This window comes from Falco peregrinus, chromosome 5 (genome assembly GCF_023634155.1).
Source record: "Falco peregrinus isolate bFalPer1 chromosome 5, bFalPer1.pri, whole genome shotgun sequence".
Classification (NCBI taxonomy): Eukaryota; Metazoa; Chordata; class Aves; order Falconiformes; family Falconidae; genus Falco; species Falco peregrinus.
In genome coordinates, this window is record NC_073725.1 from 43049814 (window position 1) to 43075718 (window position 25905).

Sequence of the window (25905 nt, forward strand, 5' to 3'; positions counted from 1 at the left end):
TATTAAAAATGTATATATAAAACATACAACAGAATTGTGACAATGAGAAAGTATTCCTGCACTTAACAGGTAAAGTCACACTAAGATTGGAAAAGAAAAGAACAGAAAAAAAGGGCATCCATCCAACTTTTAGTCACCTAATTTAGCCAAGCCCGTAGTCAAAGGAAGGCCTCTGACTCCCTGAAGGGATGATTTGGAGCATATTAAGTGAGTTTCTGTTCTGAGCTCCCTGATGGAGAAGTCTTACCCCCTGCTCCTCAGTTACCAGGAGAGAGAGGCCTAGGGGAAAGAGCTGAGGCTTATCCCTTTAATATGCTAAGTGTTCTTTTTAAGTCTAGCAGTTGATTTTTGCAGAAACAACTGTAGCGGTTCCGATATCAGTAATTTTTTTCAGGTGAAGTCTGGTCTGCAATTACACTGGAATCAAATACAAGTCAATTACTTTTTCTCCCCCCACCCTGACACTTCTCATATAAAGTCATGAGAGATCACCTTCTTGAAAACTAAAGAAATCTGAGAATGCCTCAAAAAATCTTCTACTAAAAATTCAGCAATCTTAAATTCTTTCAAATCCAGTATCACACAAATCCTGCTACTGAAACTGAAGGCAAAGTTCCTTCCTTTATATGTGTACACAAATTTCAGTATATAGTCTATGTGTGCTGATTCATGTTTACAGAACTTATGTATTCTGCAAAAAGAAAATGCTTTTTTACTAGCACTGAGTTAAAGATTTCAACATGTACTTACAATAAAAGACTAATCCCTTTTGTTACCAAGTAATTATTTCAGCCGTATTTAGACTAAAGAGACTGTATTTTATAGTATGAGCTTTCATTATTCTAAATAGGGTATCTCACCTACTACTGATGAAACAAAATGACTTTAAATCCTCTTCAGATACGTTGTGGTTAATGGCAAGGTGTAACCAACATAAGTAGATGAGTAGTAAAGAATTTCATCTTCCTGTACTGCTAGGATAGGCCCCATAAAGGATGTACTAGTCAATCTTGGCAGAACAGATAAAGGGACATTTGTTTTATTTAAGAACAGTAGAAAACATACGGTATCAAAGCATCTATAGCAAATGTAAGTAAACAGCCAGACTACTGAGAAACAGAATTGTATAGGTTGCTGTGATTGCAAGGAAATGCAAAAGCACTTCGAAGAATATAAAGACAAATTATAAAAGAAGTATCACTTCTCTAAATCCAAACAAATAGTTATGTGGAAAAGATAGACATTTTTCAAATAATACTTCTAAAAACTGGAAATTCATGACTGAGAGGAAAACCACACACACAGAGATGTCACTTTACGTCTTTAAATTGTACTTACTTTTCCCTCTCATGTTAAGTGTTACGATCAGTTCCAGCAATACTGAGAAAAGAGAATACTGGAACTGAGGCAGAATTTTCAAATACATCTAACACCTTTAAGAAATTTAGATTATTAAAACTCTGAGCAGTGTATTAAGGCAGTTCTCATTAGCATGCTTTCCCAGTTTCGATTTTCATATTACTTTAGCTGGTGATGCTTTCTAACCAATAAAGCATTAATATTCTTAGTTGTTTGAAAGGTGATTTGCAACTTTTCAGATGGTATTATGCATTGTTTTCTGTCTTCTAATATATTAATCACAAGTGTAGCCCCTTCTGTTGCAAATGTTTGATTTTAAAATTGTCACTTGTCAGCCAGTCCAATAGGCTATTTCAGAACCAATACAGTTTATGCATGGGAAGTTTGATGTTGAAACATTATTTATTTACATTCCCAGAGTGAGATGGTTTAATATATTCATGCTGCTATAAAAGACATGCTACAAAGCCTAATCGTATTTTGTGTATATACTATGTGTACAGAGAATCTTGCTTGTATTAAAATAAAAGAGAAATGAGGTTCTAAGTATCAATTTATAAAACAGTTCTTTGTAAAACGTTACAGTATTTCGTGAAGCACTATTTAATGAAACATGTAAGTATTGGTAAACTTTCATAGAAACTACCTTTTCCAGAATTCATTATAACAGTTCCCATCTATTTCTGTTTGTATTTCATAAAGTAGCTTACTTCGCCTCCCAGAGAAACCCTGTTCCTCTGCTTGCTGCACTACAGAAGCCACTCACGTGGGGAAAGGTAGAACAGACAGCGGTATGAATGAATGTAGTTGCCATTCACGCACTGGCCTGATGCAAATGCAAAAGCAAATGGAGACTTAAATATGATGCTGCCCTCCCCCCAAACATGACTTTCTTCAACCTGTGGCTCTTTCCCAGCAGAACAGCTGGCAGATTTTATTGCTGCCATAGCAACCCTGCGTCAGCCCGTTGGCTTGGCAACATTGCAGCGGTAAGGAACACACTTCACGTCTGAGCTGTTCTTAGGCTCAGAGGTATTTCTTCAGGTTGCATTCCTAAATGCTTATTTACTGTTTGATTTAATAAATTTTGCAATAAAAAATCCTATACAGTCCTTATTCGCCAGTGAAATCAGATCATCCTCCCTGGAATCTTGCAAAGAATTAATATCCATTTCTTGCAATGTCACAGCAGATGGATCAAATCTCTGCAGCAGCCTCAACTGATCAAGTGACAGTCCGGCTCCCCTCATGCCTTCTCCTCCAATGTGAGGTTCCTTTTTAAGTAACAAAGGAAAGCAAATTATTGCATTAATAAAGTTAAATGCCCTAAATTTATTCCACCAAGTGTATGCAGAGCTGCCTAACTCTTGACATGGAGAAGCTGAGTTTATATCATCCACACCAGGGGCGGATTTCCAAGTCACACGCCCCTTCCTTTCTTGCCTTCATCTGGCCAATAGGTATGCGAGCATATAGACAAGGTCCAAAGTACCACGAGGAGGTGGTGGTGCACCTAACCCACTTCAGCCCAGTGGTTTAGAGTGCTTATTGCATACAGCTAGGCAGGTCTAAACTCATTACTCAAAAGGACTGAAACATCACCAGAAAGCTGTTAATCACCACGCAGTAAGAAGGCCTAAAGGTTTTAGGGTGCCACTTCTAAATGATTCAGGACTTCTCTGTGCTAATAGCTGTGAGTTAAGTCAAAAATGGTGATTCTGTAGCCAGTTACTGATACACTCAGTAACAATAGTAGAAACGGCTGTATTCTTCACCTTAATAAAACTTAAGCTGGAGAAACTGAAAGCCCAAGTCCACAATACTGCCTGAAGAGGCATCATTCTGGAATACGATGCGGCAGAAAAATCTGAGCTTCAGATTTTCTGCCGTGTAATTAGACTAACAGGTAAATTGGGACGACCGTTAAATATGTATATGAGGCAGAGAAAGAAAGAAAGGAACAGTTTTGGTATCTGAATTCAGGAGATTACATTCGGCATGAAAATCCTGGAGAGGAGAAGAACTTAAAATCACGGCCCTTTTCTCAGCATTTCTTGTAAGTAGCCTTGAGTGCTTTTTATTGATGACACTGATTTCTGAAAAAAAAAAAACCTAATTAGCTGGATTGCTCTTTCAATGCATTCAGTAAGGAGATAGAACAAAATGTGCAAAAGCTGGCTTTGCAATATCAAAAATGGATCTCCTTTGTAAATCTAGTCTAGTGAAGTCTATAATGCAGCCTGTCTATAGCAGAGATTTTTTTTGAGCTGTCACACTTTGCTAATACATGAGCTCACCCAGTCAGCACGTGATGAGAGTTAGTTGCTTAGCCACATACTGTGTGCTGTAAAGCTGGGCAGCCAAGAGGTTGCACCATGATTCTTCTCTTCCTTTCCCTCAGCAGGATTTCAGTGCTTTCCCAGTAAGAGACAAAAAGAGATGTCCATTGCAAACAGAAAAAGTAACATACAACGGGAGACAAGGGTAGCGACTCAAAGTAATGTAATAGAAGGATGGAAAGGTAAAAGTCTTGGGAAAATGGCATTATGCAGGATCAACTGACTTGCTCGAAGACAGAAAAAAATTTTCGTCTACCTTTTCCTTTTTCCTTCCAGTTAAAGTGATACACAGTATCTCTTGTGTAAACCCCTAAGGGGAAGTAAGTCTGCACTGACAGAAGGATCAGCTGCCATGCGCTAACCTCCACCTATGGGATCAATGTCTATGGCTCCAGCTCCCATTTTTCCCTTATCCGGCACGATTCCAGGATCTGTTCCCAAACTGAGAAAATGGGAGACAGCAGACTGGGTATATAAGGAGGGTCCACAGAGAGACTAAAGAATGTGGGAAAGACATAAAGGAATGTGAGGTAAATTGACTTAGACGCCCGTTTCCTGTTCATTGGAAAAGTTGACCTTAGTTTACACTACTGAGGAGCTGGTTGTAAGATACTATAAACTCTCTGTGCATGAACAGTGCAGTGTCACCGCATTAGAAATATACTATACACAAAAGCTTAATTTTTACAGATACGGCATTTGTATGTGAAAACTAGTGCTTTATTCAAGGCTCATATTACTGGTGAGAGCAAGTCTATTAAACCAGAATTAATCCTGCGTTTGAGTTAGTGGGGCTTGTGTTTTCCTTTGTCATGCTATTGAGTACAATTTGTATGTTGTTGGGTGAAATGTATAATCTCAGTTGAAACAGCTGGAACTGAAAAATTCCCAGCAAATGGATGGTGAGAAAACAGGCAGAAGAACCCTGACATACAGATCTTTTACGAAAAGCTTTGGTTCTGTTAAGTCTTTCCCAGCCTTCATATAATTTCCATTGTACACCTATTGTATATGTTTTTAATATCAGTTAAAAAATGGCTTAAACTTAAGACAGATACAAGTCATCACAGAATGTATAGATAAGCTCAACAGGTATCAGGGTTAGACTTCTCCTCAGAGCCATGATGATAAACAACTAACCCACCCAGCTCATCATATCAACAAAGAGGAAGAGAGACACATATGATATGATGATAAACTCTCTCAAGGTACTAATAAAGGTAATATATTTTTGAAATATATGCAGTATAGATAAAAAATTATAGTATCTCCCTATATATTTCCTCCTCCCAGATATCTTAATGGTAGACACTGACTCCAGAGAAGACAAGGTACATTCTAGGGACACTGAGCCTGAAATAAATTTGTTCTCTCATTCCTATACATAATGCAAAAATAGCTCCCATACACATAAATTCCTCCTTCCTCAAAACACAAGGTTCTTTCCATTTATCTCCCGTCCTTTATGCAAGTATTCATTACTTTAGTGGCATTAATGAAATTTTTTTCACCTCTCCTGTGAATATGCAAAAAAAGAAAATAAAATATATGCGTTACAGAACAACTGCAAGAGAAATTTTAACCTGTCTGAACTATTTTTTGTCCCTCCTGTGTTGTAAGTGACCGTTGTACAAATCAAAACAATCACAGTACACAGTCAGAAGCTACTTAACAGTCCCTAAATGAAGCTCAATTAAATGTGAAAATACATTTAAAAGAGCCTCAGAAATCCTTGTGTTATTTCTATCCACAGCAGTTAAAATTGTCTGCAGTGAAAAAGTAGGTGATTTATTGATAGTAAATGTAGCGTGTAACTTTATAGTGCCAAAACAAGCTCACTGGATTATGTGAAGTACCCTAAAAATACTATTACCTGTGGCTGAAGCTGGAGGCATGGAAAAGTTTTCAGGGCCCAAGCAACTTGCTCCTCGTTTTCAGAGAGTGTAATTGTACATGTACTATATACTAAAACACCTCCTGGCTTTAGCAATTGCACTGCCTGCAGGGAGAAATAAACAACGGTTCAGCTTATTTTTAAATGCAAAATCTTTTATACTGAGCAACATTAACCAAGAAACCATTAAGCTATGATATTAAAACTTGGCACTTAATTAAACTCATATCTTTCCAAGATAGACATTAGGATACTAATTCTTTTCTGGGAATACAGTAAAGGATCCCATGGATTAGAAAGATTCTTCTTCCCAAATCAGCATTATAGCTCATACAGTTTATTAATACCATTGAGATAATTTACCTCGTAAGATCTGTTATTTGTACAGCTTTGCATATCCCAGACAGATTAGTCAGATTAGTTCAGTTTTCACGACCTGCTGCCAACCATGGGATACACAATATTTTTATCAGTGATACTAGATGTCAACTGTTTCCACATATTTGGCACGGAAGCTCTATCTGTGCCACTTTTCAAGCAGTGGTTCACTTTGAATACATATATTTCAGATTTAGACAAGTTTCATGAAATCTTACCTTTCAGCATCAGCCCCAGCACACTCCTACTAGCGTGAAAAGCTGTAATATGGCCTCCTGGCTTTGTACTCCATCTCGTACCCCACAGGGTACCTCACAGCACCACTGCCTGGGAGTTCTAGGCAGTGAACTTAACAAGAGTCTGTGCTGCTGCAAAGACCCTTGTGATTATTATAAATTAAAACTGATTAAACTGAAGGAACAAAATAACACATACAAAGGTTTTCATTTACTATAGCTTACGTACACCTTTCCCACGGTCCAGTAAATTGATTTCACCTAGCAACAGATATGGTGGAGCTGAGAGGTTAACTGAATCCTAACGCTTCTTTACTTAACTGCTGAAAAGGCAGAGAAAATAAGGCACCATTTTTCAGTATGAAATTTTATGCTGCAAAAGCATTTATGTTCAATTTAGGTTCTCTGCTCAATGATTAATACATACCACAGTGAAAAGTTTGCGCTGTAGTGGCTGGTAAGAGGTCACTTCCTTTAAAGTCGAGGAATAAGCCATGTTTGGTCTCTGTCCCATCCCACTACATGGAGCATCAAGAAGAATTCGATCAAATGACTCTGGTAAGAATGGAGGTCCTTCTGTAAAAAGCAGTTAGTAATGTAAAATGTGGGGGTTTCTTTCCTTGAGACTTCACCATAGATAACGACAAGCTGTTACTGCTTCCTTGACATAAAACATTTATGTTCTGTAGATATTGTCTGCAAAAGTCATCTCAGCTAGAGGCAAGTCTCAGCACTGCTGGTGGTAGATTTCATCTCCTGGAAAACTGAAGGTTTGGTTCTGTGAGCTCAAATAATACATGATCCCTTTAGGCAATAGTATTTTTTAACCTTAATTTAATAATCTGAAAGTAAAATGTAAAAGTACTCAAACAAAAATGTTAGAATATGATTGGCCAGAGGTGCTGGGTACAGCATTGTACATATAAGCTGTAATTAACCACAGTCAGCTCGTAACTGAACCAAGTGTGCAGGTCTTTACTGGGAGAAGCCTGTAGTTAAGCATTAAGACTGCCTTAAATAATAATTGGACTGTCTATATAATAACTGTTTCTTGTGACGCATATGTATCTGTAGGAAATAAAGCACTTTATAATAATATGAAATACTACAAGTTCTAATGCATGACACATGCTGCCTTCACAGCAGAACGCTTCAGTAAACAAGGATAGTGAAGACGACAACAATTTCTCCATGTTACCTGGATAGATGAGGAAATATGTAACTTCTGTAGGCAGAGCCTATCCTTTCATCTGAATCCCGCTGGCTCAACAGCCCAAAAGTTGCTATCGCTTTAGTGTTAGAGAGATGACTCGGCTCAGCATCAGCAAGACAAAAGTGGCTCCATATATGTATCTGTGAGTAACCAATGAGGAAGAGAGCCATATATATGCTTTACCTCCTTTTCTCCTCTTCCTCAAATATTCAAGATAAGTCACAAGCGAAAACGAGTGACTTTACTGCTACCTAGCTTGCTCCAGCACTACAAAATGAGTCTATCTGATTCATCTACCTCTGGTCTATTACTACAACATTCAAAATATGTCATGTCTTGCAGGGATATACCAAAAAGCCTTCATGATCTCTCAGTATTAGAGCTAGTTCTTGTTCATCTGTGTAAGTGCTACATAGCACCTACAATATTTTATGTTCATGGTAGGCCTATTGAGAAAGTACCTTTATTCCTCCAAAGCAGGAATAACTGCAAGGCATAGGGAAAAGGAAGGTGAATTATGCAACCTGATTCCTACTCAGGCTAACCAGTGACTGGGATAAAAAAGAGTGAGAAAGAACAGCATACTTTGCACAACAAACTAAAAATAATCAAGACGGCAGATTATGTTTAAATCATTCCATCATGGGAACAGAACCAGTATCATAAATACAGCACTTCAGAAAAGCAAATGAAATTAACTTAAAATAATACACTGTGCTTCTATAGAACTTTCCCCTGAACAGCTGAACAAACATAACTGAACTAAACCTTGCAGCACTCCTGGGAGTTAGGTATTAATAACCCCATTTTAGAGATGAGGATTCTGAGGCAGAAAACCCAAGCAATTCTGCAAAAATATTTTTTTCCTGAGACTAAGTCAAACAATTTGGAATATGGGGTTAAACGTTATCATAAAAGAAGTTTTAGGGTTTCTTCAGTCTTTGATATTATCTGGGAAAGGAATGCATTGCCTGTGAGCATATTAGGTTGTGATAAGGACAGATAGTTTGAGGTTTTTATTTGCTTGGTGGAGAAGCTGATAATCACAAAAGACTAGAAAGTAAAAGAGCATTCACAGAGCTGAAGCAAGTAGGTATCTGCCAAGATCTCAAGGACTTGTAGACCTGTAGCAGATTTAACACTATTGGTGCAAAACATTACAATTTTCTTCTAAACGCTACTACTACCCAAGATGTTTACTCTACCTTGTTCATCCCCTTTCTTCTCAAATGAAAGCGCCTTTGTTCCATCATAGCAAAAGGCCTTAACGCAATTCAACTGTAGCAATTCAGCATTCTGCTTAATCTTTTTGACCTTGTTAGCGATCTTGTCCATGGCTATTACTTCACCCTGAAAAGGAAGCAAAGTTTTTATTGAAAGCATAGGAATTAAATGGATGCGCAGTTCCTGCTTTCCTCCTTGCCCCATGAGCACTGTAATGAATGAAGCTTAGTTTTCCCTACGTCATTTTGTTATTCTTAAATCCACATTCCAGTAGTCCTTGTTCAACCATATTTTCTGTGATACCTGCATTAGGATATATACTAGTCGGAAGCTGTGTGCATTCTGCCCAGCACTAGCTGCTTGGCACAGTCATTCCCTAAGGGACCCTAAAATGTCTGGCTTCTGGCAAGTGGGGTTTTTGTTTGTTTCTTTTTTTTGTTGTTTTGAACTGGTTTACTGATCACTAAGTTAGGTAAAAATGTAATCATCTGAAGGAGGGTAGAAGTTACAAGTACATCTTAAAATAGGTCAACAGGTTTTAAATTTGCATGGAGATGGTAGGAAACAGGATCACACACAGCTCTGTCCTGAGGAAATGAGGCCCACAGTGACACTCTGGCTTGCTCAGACTTGTAATGTCCTGTTACACTTGCAGCAGTTCTCACTCACTTTACTTTTGGAAATACTGTAAATACTAGAATAGATTTAGACGTGGGGGAAGGGGAATCACACATTATTCCTTTTCTGAAAGAATAAGAGTTCTTTTACTGTCCCACGATAAATCAAAACAGTCACACACCCCTACCTGCTAGGTGAAATCTGTAAGTGCAAACAGTAGTATCAGTAAAATCTAGAACATTAATACTATCTTAAAAAAAAACCCAACAGAAAAAAAGACAAAAAAACTCTACTAGCCTTGCTATAGCAAACAGAACCTGCTGAGAAAACATGGCAATGTTTTCCTACTTGGTGATGGCTCTCTAGAGGCTTATGGAAGGGTAACATGACTAAGGTAGTTAAAAAACCCAAAAAACCCCCCCCCCAAAAAAAAATCAAAAAAAGATTGATTCAAATATTTTGAAATGTTAATGATTTAACATACTGTGTATAGAAAATTAGTACAGAAAAACTGTGAATGGAACTTAAGAACCAAAAAGCAATGCAAATTTACTAATGCATTTTCTCCATATCTTAAAATGAAATCCTGTACTTAGTCAAATTTCAACATCTGTATTCTTAATCTTCACCACTTCAGCTGGAGGTAAGTACAATCAAAATATCTAAAATGACTAAGGAGAAAAACAGTTATGCAAAGTTACACAAAATGTATGTACACGGATGGAAGGAGTATAGATGTAAATGAATCCATGACAGAAATACATGCTTTTACAGACTTTCTCTATTTATCACACTGAAATTCTTGACTGGAAGCTTTATAAATCTATCTAAAAAATGTCTAATGACTGTCTAATGCATGGAAGAAACACTTCAATAAGCAAACCATCAAAGAGCTGAATACATGTATTTTCTAAATACATTCACATCATTAGCCACCGTAATTCCCATTAATGCACAACCATCGAAGTACTGTATAATGTAACTGCAAAATTTCTAAATAATCTGATATATTCTAATAACCCTATTCCAATGACCACATTAGCACCTTACAAAATTTTTAGAGGAAACATTGCACACTTTTCCCCTCTCTGCCAGAAAAGAGTAACCTGCGTTTCAGTCTTTCATTTTGCATGTAACAGTTTAATATATGCAAATTGTTATTCCTGTACCCACATTCTTTTTTGGTTTGTGTGTGATTTTGCTTTGTCTTTCTCTAAATACTATTTTTTGCTTCTTCTCATATTGCTACTTTCTCATGAGATATTTTTTGGTTTTGTGACCTTCTACCTTAGAATGACAAATTCAGACTAGAAATTCAGTCTAAAATCATATCTGTATTGCATAATTGATAATTTTTACTTAGAAGTTAATTGGATTAGAAACTTTTTAATAAATTTTTGTACAGCCTGTTGTGCATTCTTTTAGCACATAGTAGTAACCCCTGATTTCCATATATTCTCATTTTCATGAACCCAGCATATTCCTGCGTAACTTTGCCTTGCATGTTACCAATTCTTCCATTACAAGTAAATTAGTAACATTTAAAAAGTGAAGTCAAACATATTTCAACAGGCCAATTTGCAGCAAATAAGGTCTTAAATGTGATGGTGACTATTTGATAAAGACAGTCTGTGCCTATTTCAGTAACTCTGATGTGTAGCAAAATATATTGGTAAGCAGAATGTTCAAAATATTAATTGGTTGCTATTGTAAATTATCTGTGCACCCTGACGGCTAAGTGACGTGAGCTGCACAAATGAACAGTGATCAGGCTTTCCTCACTGAGACAGAAAATTCTCGATGACTTTCTCTTACCTGGTCATGCATTAATGTTGCAAGATGGGTTGTTTTTCCTCCAGGTGCAGCACACATATCTAGAATTCTCTCTCCTGGTTGAGGGTTTAAAATATGGCTCACAACCACAGAAGGCAAGTTCTGTCATAAAAACAAATACGGGAGAATTCAAACCTTATATCCTGCATTAAGGAATGACAAACTCATTGAAACAAAAATTGATTCAGCAGTGAAGATAACTATGACATTGCTGTCAGTTCCTTAACAAAAAATGAAGTATTTGGATTATATAAAAGAGACAGTATAGGTCAGAAGTCTCCAGTGGCTCCTTTTTTATTTAAAGTAATATACAAGTATCTATGACTGAAGTTAAGGGGTCATGACTACGGACACTACAGTGCTAGAAATCAAAATAGAACAAGTTGATACTATCACAGACACAGAGCAGCTCTGTACATTACAACTATCTTATATTGACCTGTTTATTGGAACATTTACTATATGAACATATTGGTGTAGTATAGTAATGAACAGTAAGATCAATAGGCAGGAGTTTAAACTTGCTGAATTGAAGTACCAAGAAGCTGAACTGTGCAATTAATCGTATAAACAGAACAGATGGACTGAAGAGAAATAATATGCAATAATTGTGCACAGTATTGCATCTTATGCAATATGGAAATACTCTGAAAGATTCTCTTCTAACTTGGTTCAACACAAAGGTATAGAATCCTTTTAAAATTGTCTTTACTACATGTTGTCTTTGGTTAGCAGTTTCAAGTTCCACACAATCATCATAAAATGGTTTGGGTTGGAAGGGACCTTAAAGATCACCTAGTTCCACACACCCCCGCCATGGGCAGGGACACCTTCCACTAGCCCGGGTTGCTCAAAGCCCCATCCAGCCTGGCCTTGAACACTTCCAGGGATGGGGCATCCACAGCTTTCTGGGCAACCATTTCCAGTGTTCACAGTTATGAATTTCTTTCTAATACCTAATCTAAACCTACCCTCTTTCAGGTTAAAGCTGTTCCCTCCTGTCCTAGCACTACCTCACCTTGTAAAAGGTCCCTCTCCAGCTGGCTTGTAGGCCGCCTACACTGGAAAGCTGCTGTAAGGTCTCCCCAGAGTGTTCTCTTCTCCAGGCTGAACAATCTCAACTCTCTCAGCCTGTCTTCACAGGAAAGGTGCTTCAGCCCCCTGATCATCTTCATGGCCCTCCTCTGGACTTGCTCCAACAGGTTCATGTCCCTCTTATGCTGAGGGCCCCAGAGGTGAATGCACTACTTCCATGCCACGGCGTTCAAAAAAAATGCATGTTAATTCATCTCACACATGGCAAGTCCAACTCAAAAAAGCCAGGCTTGAAGGGCTGTGATCAGTGGCACAAAGTCCAGCTGAAGGCCAGTCTGTAGTGGTATGCCCCAGGTGGGTCACTGGCAGAGTGCACTCTAAGTAAGTTTCAAGAGGATATAAAACTGGAAAGAGTGATTGATAAACTGGAAGGTTGTGCTGCCATTCAAAGGGACCTTGACAGGCTGGGGAAATGGAGAAACAGAAATCTCATGGAGCTCAACAAAACGAAACAATAACTCCTGCACCTGGTGCACCCCATGCACCAGTACAGGCTGGGTCTGACTGACTAGAAGGCAGCTTTGGAGGGAAGGCCCTGGAGATCCTGATGGACAAGAAGTTGAGTATGATCTAAATTCTCATGTGAACCAGTCTCTTAAATAACCTGCCTCTCTAACAATTCTGTTCGCTGAAAGTAAGTACCAGACTACTGCTGAATCAGGGAAGTATAGGCCTCTCCTTTACTACAGACCATGAGACAATATATTGTTTGATAACCTACCCTTTCCCCACAGTGTTTATGGTGATTTAAAAGTATTAAGATTAATTACAAACAGAATATATGCATAAAAATAACTCATCTGCTGGACTGACTCTTCTGACAAAAGAAATAGTGACTAAGAAAATTCACTGTAATAAAGGACTTACTGTCTGAGTGATAGTTATACAAATCAAATGAGGAGATAACTCAGAATTTCAGAGCAAATCTCTGAGCAAGGGCTTATTTGAGATAAAATTTACATTTGCTTTAAAGATTAAAATAACTTTTTTTTTTTGAAGGCTGGACAGCTTGATTTTGTTTTAAAACCTGTTTCTAAATCATCATATTTATATCAAAAAAATGCAATAACATTGTTGGCATACTAAGTGTCTTGGAGATCTAACTGAGGTATTCACTTTGTGTCGGCAAACTGAAATCAATAATTTTACCTGATCTAGGAAAATTAGAAAGTTCCATGCTTTGATCAGCCCATGTTTCAACGTAGCACAAGTGGCCAGTTGTCATGCCTGAGTATTGCTTTTAATTAGTCTTATTGAGAGGGAAAAGGAGTGTAAGTATCATAAATATAAAATACGTGAAAGGAAAAGTTAGTTTGAAATAAGTTCTAAAATTCTACACTAAAAACTACACAAAAATTTATCATTCTTTGGAAGCTGTGCAGTTTCATGGTAAGAGGCAGTGAAAGCTGTGTGCTGTAAGATTTTTCATACTTTTTTTTTTCAGGTGGATTTTTTTTCATTAGGCCTAAAAATATAAGGATTTTCTCTTCAACTCTGTCAACCTAATATTTTGAGATTATTATCTACAGAAGTACGTACCCTAAAAGAGGCTCACATTTCAGAGTTCATAGGCAGAGTCCAAAATCTAAAAGTTCTATGCAAAGCATCTGTACAAAAACAATTTCTAAGTTTTTAAGTTGAAGTCTCTTAAAACCCTTTGAAGTCCCTTACTGTATATCAAACACAGTATGATTAAACCCCCTACATGTAGATACTGACTTCATTCTAAATGATTTGTTTTCTTTAAAGAGTTAATTAGATGCCTTAACACGCAATGAATACATAAAGTATTAATCTGTGCTTAGAGGATATTCATTATTCTGCAAATAGTACAGACTTTAATTTTTTGTAACAAAACATACCTGTAAAAATAAATGACTAGGTAGCACGTTGTCAAACGAAGGACTAAGGTAGACTGGCTCTATCATTCGTACGCCCATCCCACTGAAGAACATGAAAAAAAATATTTCAACTACACAGATTTATAATTTTTAACAGTATTCCATTAAAATCATTATGCTTAAAAATTGAAACTTGAAACAATATTCTCACAAAAATGAAAGCACTTACACATAAACTAAAAAATATTTTTACAATTTTGTAATTATATTCTTTGAAATTACATCATTAAGTTGGGAAAACCATAACAAAAAATGTAATATATTATAAATTGGAAATATCTCTAAAAATTGCATAAAGCAAATTTATCTTTTTTTTCTACACAATACAAACTGAGATCTAATCCAAGTCTTGATAATGTAAAGAAATGCATAAAACCAGATTTAAATATGTTAATTTCAGACCATAACCACTTTTGGTAGCCATGTATGCACTAGGGCACTGGCATATGATTTCCTACTTAGACCTTCCTCTGAGATTTCAGTCAAATAACTAAAGGAATTCTATTTCAAAAGCCTTACAGGAACATTGATTTACCTGCAAAGCAAAGGTTTGAACTTCGAAGCAACCTAAAAAAACTCCCTTTAAATATGGATGAAGTTCTGACACAGATTTCATTAAGACAAATGTACAGGGAAATGGACAACAATTTGCGTTGTTATACTGCCATTCCATGTCATCAACTCAACAGGTATATCCTACCACTGCTACTATATTTAAGCTCTAATAAATCAGAAATCCTCTGACAATGTAATATTTTTTACTAGATCTTTCGTAGTTTGTTCTCAGGATATAAAGTCTAGGTCATTAATTTGACATCCATGCTCTTCTACACTGCTTTTTATATGTGTTTTAGCTGACAGAAGAACAGCAAACCATATGCTTTGGCAACAAAACAGAAAAGCAAGTAATTGTGAAATAGAAAACTCCCTTGGCAAATGGTATTATTTTTTTTAAGGTATCTGACCACATGTTCTGTCCTCTGCTCCACCCCCACCCCTTATAAATATTTTTAGGAGATGGAGAAATCGACAAGGCTGCACTTCTGTTCCATCCAAATAGGAAAGTGGTACAGAACAATTTACCCAAAATGCAATTTTGCCACAGTAAGAATGACTGTCACTTCTGTTTGTTCTATATTATTGAAGTCATAAGCTAAACATAAATCCTGAAAAGGCTCCCATTTACCTCCTCCTACCTTTCAAGTAAACTGTTATCTGGGTATCACTATGAAACTAAATGTTGAGTCTGCTAATACTTACTGTAGTACTTTAATCATAATTGCCATCACATTGCCACTTCGTTAGTTGTGAAGTTACAGAAGACTTCAAGCAGGAGGCATGATTTATTATATTTCCAGAAACTAACCCTTCTCAAAAAGTACTGGAAATCCCAACATGCAACACAGGTCTCAGTGAAAGCCATCTTGTGGTTTCACATTGGGTACAGAACATTTTAGAATCTTCCCATCTTCTTCCCTTTACAAAGTCACAGACTGCAGGTATATATTGCAGACTATAGACTTACTTCAGTGGGCCACTTGAGCTAAAGATTTCACTGCGACTCAGTTCTGAAATCCCATTTCCAAGGAAAACTTTGACTCCTTCAAATTCTTTGGCTCCTCTTTTACATTTCCCTTCAATATCTGAATAAACTGAGACCAGATCTCCAGCTCTCATAACTGTGCAAAGAAGAACATAAATTTTGCGATTAATATTATACTTGGCAAGACAGTAGTAACCAAATAATTCATGATTTTCAGTAGGCTACTTCAACTTCTAAATCATAGCAGACTTTAAACTTTCTTGATGTCATCAAATAAAAAGATCAACTGATGCTAGGCTTGAAAGTGTACATGGTGAATGATGGCTACCAAATGACTAGAGCTATTGGGAGACACAAGGTTACAAATCAGACAGCGTGTCTTGTTTTTTAAGAGGCTAGACAAATCTTCACTTAATCTATTTTATCACTACATGATCACTCGTAAGTTTCAAGTACACTCTTCAGGATTCAGTCCCCTGGGTGTACTCCAAGCACACAAGTACATGAAACATCATTGGTTCATGTTTACCGTACAAAGACATTAATAGTTTGTCTAATGACCTCTCAATAGCTAGGTAGAACATAGCTATAGCTGCTTTTCTCTTAACTATTGCTTTGATACAATTATTATATATTCTTGCTGAAACAATTTTCCTGGTGTGGCTTTCTTCCCTGTAAGGCAACAGCTGATCTAAATAATACTCCAAAAGTGCTGGCTGAAAAATATGCTTAAAAATAAAGGCCTCCACTGACACCAATAATATTTTTTTTCAAAATTACATCTCTGATGTGTCTGACTGGGTGGAGCAGCCAGAAGATATGACAAGTAAGACTAATGATAGTTCAGCTTCCCAAGAATTCTTTGAATTGTATTGAGGATTTTTTTCCATTTTCAAGTGGCATTCTGAATATGCACAAGTGTCCTGAAATTCTTAAATGGTAGTATCTGTTGAGCAGCCACTAAACATTTATTTTTTTCCATAGATTCTATTTACAGAATGTGAGACAAAAATGACAATTGTTTGCTTAAACTTCACTGAACAAAAACTTGAAGCAATTTAACTCTTCCATCAAGTATATCTGCCAATGACTTTTTGCAGTACTCAAACACAGAAGATTTTATTTTGCTCTCTGCTGTCAATTATCCTTTCAAAATGCATTAATACTGTGTACATTTCTTAAGCTTTTTGTAGCTTATATTGGCATTCCATAAACATAAGGCTTAGTTTGATTAGTTAAATTGAAGTCAAAGCCCCCTCATAATTAGTTTACCCTCATTTGGGTTGTAAGTTCAGTGATTAAATGTGTGTTCTTGCCATACTCTTTTTTTTTTTTTTTTTCCCCTAGTTAGACCATCTGTGCTTAATACAGCCTTATATTTAGCCTCAAGTGGGTAGCCTGCTCTTTTATTTTCCTATCTTCAATTCCCCTGCAGTGTTCCTAAAGTTTTACAGTATCTTTTCTTTGAATTGATGTTGCATGCATAATTACATGCAGCAATTATGATAAATCATTAGTTGACTCAAAGAAGGATTTGAATATTTATGAGGTTGTCTAAATAAGCAGTTTCAACAACTGCCACGGCAATATACTTATTTCATTATCAAGTCATAGATTGAAAAACATTCCTGTTCAGTGAATTGGACTTAAGCACATGCTTAGAACTTCTTGAAGGTTTTTTCTGAAAGGCAATGAAGTTAAGTGGCTACATAAATGCTCTCCTGACTCACTTTGTTTAATAATAAGAACCATGATGATTAGTAGATTTCATCACAATAGACTAATAAGATGAATCATCCAAAATTATACTAATTTCACATAAAGTTTATTTGACAGTTAAATAAAAAATAAATAGGCTGCTGAACACTAAAGATGTATATGTAGACATTTTATCTTTTCTCACAGGCATTGAAACAAAAATTTCCATTTCTTATGAATCTGACATTAAAACTGAAGATTTTTCTCTTCAATAGAGCAAAAACTTTTTACTAGATCTGTCATACACAAACAATATCACATGAATTGCCAATGGATTAAAAAAAGAACCCGTTTTTTAGATCTGTAACTTAGAGACTGACAAGATCATGAAGGTAAGTGCCTTTGTGACTGAATAAAGAAATAGCATATCTGGAAATAGTGTTTATTAAATAATCAACATCCATCAAGTTACCATCCAGATATATCTGTTGTGGCACTCCTTTTGTTCTTTTTTTATTATTATTTTGACAAGACCCGAAAGCTGCAGACTTCTGTGGTTTATTCTACATATTAAAATGTACAGTATTCAGTAGTTAAAACCTGGCTTTTAAAGCGTTTTTTTCTTTGAACATGCTGTTTAAAAAGATTTTCAAAGGCAAAAAAGAAACTGAAAACCTTGAGAACTAATACTTCAGCTAGGAATTATATACGGAAAAAGGAATTTAAAACACGCCAGGTGAGAAATAATTACATATAATTTATTACAAGTATAATGCAAACATAGTGAAAAACTTTAAAATATAGTTGTAATTTATGGTAAATATATATAACATTAATTTCAGCTCTGAATAGAAAAAAAAAGTCACGAGTCACTATTTAGTGCAAATTGTCATCAAGAAGTGACTTTTTTTGTCCTCTTTACAACTTTACTGTGTGTATTTAGAGAACTCTTACATCTTGAGGTCGATATGATTCCAGGGACATAAACATGCGCTCCTCGAAGTACTGCGTATCCACAGTGAGCTCCAACAATGACTTCAGATGCATGCTTTTTTAAATCTCGCCTAAAAATACAAAACGTAGTCCATTTTTTTTAAAAAAAACAGTATACTGAAAAAAAACAAATAGCCCCCAAGTAAACTCTAGTTCATAAATACTGTTTTCATCACAATATAATAGAAAAAATGGTTAACTATCATGTATTACACTTAAAAGATTTTAGTCCCAGAGGAATCAAAGGAAAGAGCCAAGAAGGAAACCAGTTCTCAAAATAAAGCAGATTCGGACACATTCTGCCACTATTATGAACCTGACACAGGAACACAAATAAATTATACTGGGATGGAGAAATAATCCTCTATCCATTCCTAGGCCAGATGATTATAAAGTGATTTTTTTTTTTGTGTGTTTAACAGCTGCTAAATACTTCTGTAATAAATGTATAACCAGGTGCAAGGAACTTTGCCAGTAAGAACTGTGAAGAAGATAGTTATTCAACCCTATTAAAGTGTAAATATATTTGATTATAAAAAGAATAGAATGTTGAGGAAAAGATGCTACAAAAGAGAATTAAATGAATGAATGAAGAATAAATAAGAGCATGAAATGCTATTTTGAGTGTAGAGCATTCACATATTAGTACTATTTGTTAACGATTTCTATCTAATCATGATATAAACTGAATCTGAAGTATGTTAGTCTTCATTATGAATAATATACTTTAAAATGCCCATCAGTGAATTCAATAAAACAATGAAGAAATTCCATAGGGGTAGACACAGATGCAACATGGGAAATTTCTAAACATATCTTAATTTTTAAGAACGGATAGTCATTTTGTAGGGCATAAAACTGATTTAGTAATCCTCTAAGCATCATTGATCTAGGCTCCCTAAGTCTTGCGCTGGACTTGATTCCAGTGGAATAAAAACCTGTATTTTGCTATAGTTCTATATTCCACTGCAAAAGTTTAGTTCTTCCATCTGCAACCTACCTAGCTTTCCAGGGAGGAGGTACTTATCTTACATTTTCCCTATAAAATGTTAATCTCATAAATCAGGAGAGAACTCTCTCTATCTTTTCTTACATCTTTTGAAGACTAAAATTCTTGACTTGGTTAGGATATGGACTGTCCAATAAGTCTTAATATAAATGAAATTGTGCTTCATTTATAGAGAGTTAATTATCATAACCGTTTAACAAGGAATCTATAAGTAAAATATGTGTTATGATGGTTTAAGGCTAAAGACTGAAAATTTCAAACCTGGGTCCAATGACAGGAATTAATAAGATGTCCTGGAGTTTCGGATGCTCAAGAACTGGAACACATAGGTCTTTAAATTGCTGTTTCATTTAAAAAAAACCCAAAACATAATTATGAAGCGATAGTGAAAAACCTAATAATAAAGTAATTAGGCTGAAAACTATTTTTCTATTCATAATTTATAGTTGTAGAGACAAAAAAAGAAATTTAGTGAAAACAGTTAACAGAGGCTGGGAAATAGTGTGGAAGAAGACACTCCATATTAAAAATACTGGTGTAAAAGACTAAACATTTAATAAATTGAGAAATAACAAGGCCAGAAAGGGATCACTGAGAACTGACGTCAGGGACTGGGACAGCATTCAGACACTCATAACCCTCCCACAGATTTTTGCTTTCTTCTGGAAGAAGGTTGTGTCGAGTTCTCATCAGACCACAGTAACACCACCAGAGAAGCTGTGCGTTATCAGAAGGTTGATTCTGTGTTATCTTTTTGATGTTATTAATTATAAATCACTGTTTAACTCTACTGATGTGTTGTGTGTCTTACTTAATATGCCAGGTTGGCAGTATTTTTATCTTTCTTTTCAGCTTAACTTCGACTGGGTGCTGAGAGCCGAGTTGCGCATATAGTTGAAAAAAACAACAGCTTGGCATTTTGAAGTTGTTCCTGGACTTCAAAAAGACAGTGTCTTCTCTCCTAAGCTTTCTAAAATATAACCTCAAAACATGCAAAACCATAAATTATTTTCTATCTGATAAAAAAGTATTTTCTCTTAAGAACGAAAACAATCCATGAACATTCTTTTGTCAAAAACTTACGTAGTTTCCTTTTCCAATATAACCACACTAAAAAACCACAAAAAAATTACCAAAAGCGAGTCTTAATTCAGTTTTCAGTAAAGCATTTTCCCTTGAATCAAAATATCATACTGCAATACCCATTTCCAGATTTCTACAATCAAGCTAAAATTAGGATAACTCATTACCATTCCAGCCAGCAGAATACTGTCAACTCCTCTGCATCACAGAAACATCTTGGCTCCTGTCATGCAATAGCTCCCTGTACACCCACAAGCATTAATAATTTACTTAAAGAAGAACTGGATCTTTTTAGACAGAGTGAAGATCTAGGATAGAGTTTCAAAATAATCTACTTACACACAATGTCTTACATATTATCAGATAAATAAATGTTTAGTTAAGTAAAAATCCAGAAAATTATACAACTATTAAAAACAGGTTAAAAAAGAAAACAGAAGAACTGCAGGGCATAACTCTGGCTCCAGTTTGTAAAACACACATATTTTTCTCACTTTCCTAAACATTTTGTGCAATGAGACATACAGCCATTCTCCTTTGATCATTAATAAAAATGTTTTAAACACGCTGAACATGGCATACTGAACTAGAGTTTTTATCTCTTTCTACCATCTTCTCTAGACTTTTGATGCTTTTACAGTGTTTACTACAGTAGTACCCTAATCCTATCTAAGGTCTGAATCTTATGAAAAAGTTGGTTGTCTTCTCCCTCTGTTACTGCCTTTCTTAGAAGTATTAGATGAGGAATACTGCTAGACAATGAATTTTCATTTGACATTTAATGCTGACAGGAAATGAATATGATTGCATTAAATGTTAATACTAGAGGACATATATTAAGCTAAGGAATAGTTTCCAGTAATGAAAAGTTCTCATAATCAGGCAACAGATGAAATATCCTGTTATTTTTTCTGTAACAAAGAAATTGCACATACCTTCTGGATCTCTTCAAACAGCAATTTTTTCACATGTTTCACCGAGGCCAAGTGGGTATTAACTCTAACAGTTGTGAAAGCTGGTGGATGAGATAGATGCCTTAACAGAGATTGATATTTACTCTCCACTTCCTCTGTGCCTAAAGCAGTGATAAGCTGAAAGTGAAAGAAGATATTTTATATTAAAGACATTCACACAGCAGCCCCTTGCTCAGTGCAAAAAAAAAAAAAAAAAAAAAAAGCATTGAATAAACGCGCTATAGAAATGGAGGAATATGGTTGTGTGGTGTGCAATAGTGAGGCATGTCTATGTCTGGAGGCCTAATTCCAGTGAAAACCTCAAAAATTTATTGAAAAGAACTTGTTGCAAAAACATTCATATTAGCAAGATCATTGTAAACAGGCTGCATAAGAGCATATGTACATATATATACATATAGAGCACAGTGATATCTATGATACTGTACAAAGAGCAGTCCTAAGGAGATGGAAGAGTAGATTCAAAACAATGAATTAAAAACTCTTATCCCAATATACGAAAACATCATTTATGTCTCCATTGGCATTAGGAATTCATAGATTGTCTATAGCATTTTTGGTTCTAAACTGGAGTAAGGGAGTATTTCTCATCAATATTATGTGGTTAATTCTCTGCAATCATTCTTCAGTGAGACCCAAAACCAAAGTCTCAGATTTACTCTTAAGTTTAGTTTAAATATTTTTGTGTTACTTTGAGCCAACAGGCATAAAGAACAACTTTATATTTTAAATAGAACTATATATAAAAATCTGTGTCTAATATATTACAATAAGGTATTGTCTTCATAGTCGCACAAAGTATTAAGTCAAAGGAATATTAACAGTTTAACTAGTGAGTATTTGTTGATGATTAGTAGCACCTATTTCACATACCTCATTATTTCTGAACACTTTGGTGAGATACTCTTCAACTTCACATTGGAAAGAGATTTTGGGGAAAAAAGACATCTTCCTTTAGTTTTTAAATCTGCTGGTAAAGAACTGAAAGAAGCAAAATATTTTCTTAACAGTTTTTGTCATATTATGTAAGTTTATAAATGTAACATAAGATGTACCCACAAACTAAGCTGCAGTTTCTGATTCTTCCGTTTTAATAATGCAATTTTGCTGTACTTAAAATTCCAAATATTGCTCAGGTTATGGCTGGAACAATACTGTTAATTACATTTCAGAATGTGCTCACTGACATGTTTAGCATTTGCCATCACATTACAATGAGAATACCAGCCATACCCTCCAAGGCTACTGTTATCAGTGTTTGAAATTTGATGAAAGTGTCACCACCTCTAAATCCTGTCCTGTTAAATCTCCCCTACCTATCCTTGGGGAGAACTTGTTGTTTAGTCCTAGAATTCACTCACAAAGGCTCCTCCCAGAATTTAGCTTTGACTCTTCCAAGTTCCATCTTTGAAATTCTTATTCTATTATGTCATCAGATCTGTTCATTTTTAGAAATAATCTTCTAATTTTTCCCTTTTTCTCAAGCTTAACTTCTTAGGTTTCCTCCATAGTTCAAATTGTTCAAACTTCATAACAGGGGGACACACGCATGACTGTGGACAAAGCTTTTTATTTTTTCCATATATACTTGAAAAATTAAAGGAGGACTATAAATAAGAGTTGTGTCTTGACATTAATTCACAGTGGGAACAGTGAGGCATTAATACAAGAGAAGCTCTGCTGATTCTTACTCAAAATCTTCAAGCTGTCTGGTGAAAGACTACATGGTTAAAAGCTACAATAAATTTTCAGATGTTGCCTTAATTCCTTCAGCAAAGCCCAGCTTTAAAGCCCCTATTGTAGCTCAGCGCTGATGCAGCTTCTATTCTTCGTAATTATTTTCTGTTTATTTTTCTCTGTTAGTAATAAAATACGGTTATTTTCCCAAGTTCTATCTACCCACCACTATATTGCCTCAATTTTGAAAGATTACATACACTTCAGTCTGAAATGAGACTTCCTAAAAATTTAATAGTTTATTTATACTAACTTACATGGAGGGAAAGTGAGAACACCTGTACCCATCACTGAGGTTTATTCAATCCATAACAAGGGAATTCGAATACTAACATACTACATTTTCATTGCATTAAACATACTTGGAGAAAATACGCGGGAGTTTGGTATTAATTCTATTTGACTAAAAGGCTATTTGTCACTTTTACTTATTTGTCACAAACTGCCTCAAAAATACCTTTTTTTGGTATTTCAGGTTCAGCTGAAGTTTTAATACTAAAAGAACATCATTTTGTGACTTAATTATTGAGCCCAGAGAAAGGCAGTTTTCAGTTTCACCTGTAGGAGTTTCAAAGCCTTATTCCCAACATTAGCAGCCTTTGAAAGAAAGAAACTGTAATGGAATTAATGAACTTCTTTTTAGACTCTTAACAAAATACCTAAAATAATTTACCATGATATTTCTACTAAATCCAATAGTACTACAATAGTTAATACTACAACTGAAATTACTAAAGTTCAGTTTTAATAGTTCAGACAATGTGACATGCCTTTGAGCTGTTATCCTAGGATGCCTATGCTAAGGGGGGGGGGGGGGGGGGTACGCACCCAAAAACCCCACATATGGCTCACATTTGGAATTTTTTTCTTCAGAAGCATAATAAACTAGCATTTAAAAAAAAAATCCCATACTTGTGAACTTTTTGAAGAGCTGGAAAGCTGAAAAGAATTAAGCAGATATTTGAAAATGGTAGAAATACGTGTTACTTATGAGCCCTGTAAGTTACTTTTGTTTAACATTATGAAGATATCTTTTGGGGATGTTAAATGGTTATTTTATGATCTCATGGTAATTATGATCTCATAATTAGAGTTACTTCTTCATGGAAAACCAACTACTGATCTGACAGCATGTAGGCAACAAGACTTGTTTCTACCTCGTTTTTAAAATGTGACTGACTACTACCATGAAACATGAGTCAGTAGGTGTTCAAAATCAAAAACCCTTGGTCGAAAACATTGCAAACAAATGACAGAACTGTAATGAAGTTCCCTAAACATATTATTAAAGGGAACCTAGTCCCATGATATGAATTAACAAGACAACTATGTCAACAAATAATGCAGAATCTCTACAGTTTGAAATTTCATACCAAACCAGAAAACTTGTATTACATTAGAAACCACTCCCCTTCTAAACAGGATGGCAAGTATACTACAATGCCTGCAATATAATAAGGACCAACAGAAAAGCAGGAATAAAACCAAGGAGATTTCACTTCTCCCCATATAGACAGGATAGATGTCACATAGAATCATGATGCCACATCTGTGCTATACCATACTTTAGGAAGTCAAGGAACACATAACACATAACAGACTTGACCCCGACTAGTTCATAGGGCCTGGTACAAAACATTGCTGCAGAAGAGCTGCTCTGTCATAGCAACCGTAAGGCATATGGACTCAACACATCCATTCAAACGATAAATACAAGAAAGCCACAAATTGTTAGTTCAGGAAGAGGAACAACACAAAAATGAAAAGCAATTCCTTGGTTAAAAAGAGCAGTCAGAAGAACCAAACCATTGTAAGCAGCCTGGAAATTTTAAAACCACTTTCAGAGCACACTCACACAACCTGCAGCTTCAGCCTGCACTCATGCCCTTTCAGTGGCCATTATCTCAGAAAAGATACCATGTAGCTTAGAGAGGTGCGGGGAAAGGTGATGACCTGCAGGGGGGGAATGGCTTTCCAATAAGGGAAGACCAAACAGCTTGCAATATTCCAGGCTGTGGAACACCGTTGAGCAGGGACAGGATAAAAGTTTGCAAATTTAGGTGTGGTGGGAAGGATGACGGAGACTGTATGTGCCTCTTCAGACACAACAGTCAAACTTTAAACAAACCAGCAGGAGACAGGTTCAAAACCTGCAAGCGTTATTTCTTCTACCTGCTGTGCCGTACACCTTGCCCGAAGGAAGGCTTAAACTGACTTCAGAAGACAGCCCCTGCGGGAGCATCACCCCCTGTTCACCATCTCCTTATGGATCCCCCTCTGCCGCTGTCGGGAGCTACCGTGGGGACGCAATGCGGACCTGGCTTTGATCTACCACCGCACCTAAGGCAAAGGCAGCCAGCACCCAAAGAAGCCGGGCAACATTTAACTTTCCAACGACCTTTCCCCACCCCTTCCCACACGACGGAAAATTCAGTCGGCTCATTGCTGTGGGGAGCGGAATTCGGGGCTCCCCCCCCCTTGCTGCCCCACCGGCCCCGCTATTGAAAGCGCCGGGGGTGGGGTGGGAAGGGGGCGGAGCTGTTGGCAGCCTCGCTGAGGCCTTGTGCAGCACCTCAAGCCAGGCCCAGGGGTATCCGAGAGGCGCCGCACCCCAGCGGGACACTTGCCCGCCGCCACCGCCCCACCGAGGGGACAGAGGCCCGGCCCCGGGACGCCACGAGAAGGGCGGGGCGCGCAGAGCCGGGCCCAGCCCCCTCCCGCGGCAGCGCGCGGACCCCGGCGCGCGGCCAGGCAGCCACCTACCGCCACGCCCCAGAG

The 25905-nt window shown here is 36.6% G+C and overlaps 1 protein-coding gene across 2 annotated transcripts; it reads right to left on the reverse strand.

The window, feature by feature from the left end:
• Nucleotides 1–1742: 1742 nt before the first annotated feature.
• Nucleotides 1743–25835, reverse strand: NSUN6 (NOP2/Sun RNA methyltransferase 6). 2 transcript variants are annotated; one of them, XM_055805221.1, is made up of 12 exons: nucleotides 25045–25835; nucleotides 22264–22371; nucleotides 21352–21507; nucleotides 19595–19674; nucleotides 18286–18395; nucleotides 15616–15769; nucleotides 14052–14133; nucleotides 11077–11196; nucleotides 8625–8769; nucleotides 6634–6782; nucleotides 5572–5697; nucleotides 1743–2633 (listed from the first exon to the last, which is right to left on the reverse strand). In XM_055805221.1, exons 2-12 carry the CDS (start codon nucleotides 22336–22338, stop codon nucleotides 2421–2423), a joined length of 1410 nt encoding a protein of 469 aa, XP_055661196.1. In that variant the 5' UTR covers nucleotides 22339–22371; nucleotides 25045–25835; the 3' UTR covers nucleotides 1743–2420. The 2 variants fall into 2 exon arrangements, with proteins under 2 accessions (XP_055661196.1, XP_005228899.1); XM_005228842.4 differs by lacking the exon at nucleotides 25045–25835 and having other exon boundaries at nucleotides 22264–25014.
• Nucleotides 25836–25905: the final 70 nt, after the last annotated feature.

Coding starts and splice junctions, on each gene's coding strand:
- NSUN6 (XM_055805221.1), bottom strand. CDS start 22,338: ATGTCTTTTTTCCCCAAAATCTCTTTCCAATGTGAAGTTGAAGAGTAT. Junction 8,770..11,076: donor CAACATTAATGCATGACCAG/GTAAGAGAAAGT, acceptor CTTCCTTTTCAG/GGTGAAGTAATAGCCATGGA. Junction 5,698..6,633: donor AGCGCAAACTTTTCACTGTG/GTATGTATTAAT, acceptor TTCTCCCTGCAG/GCAGTGCAATTGCTAAAGCC.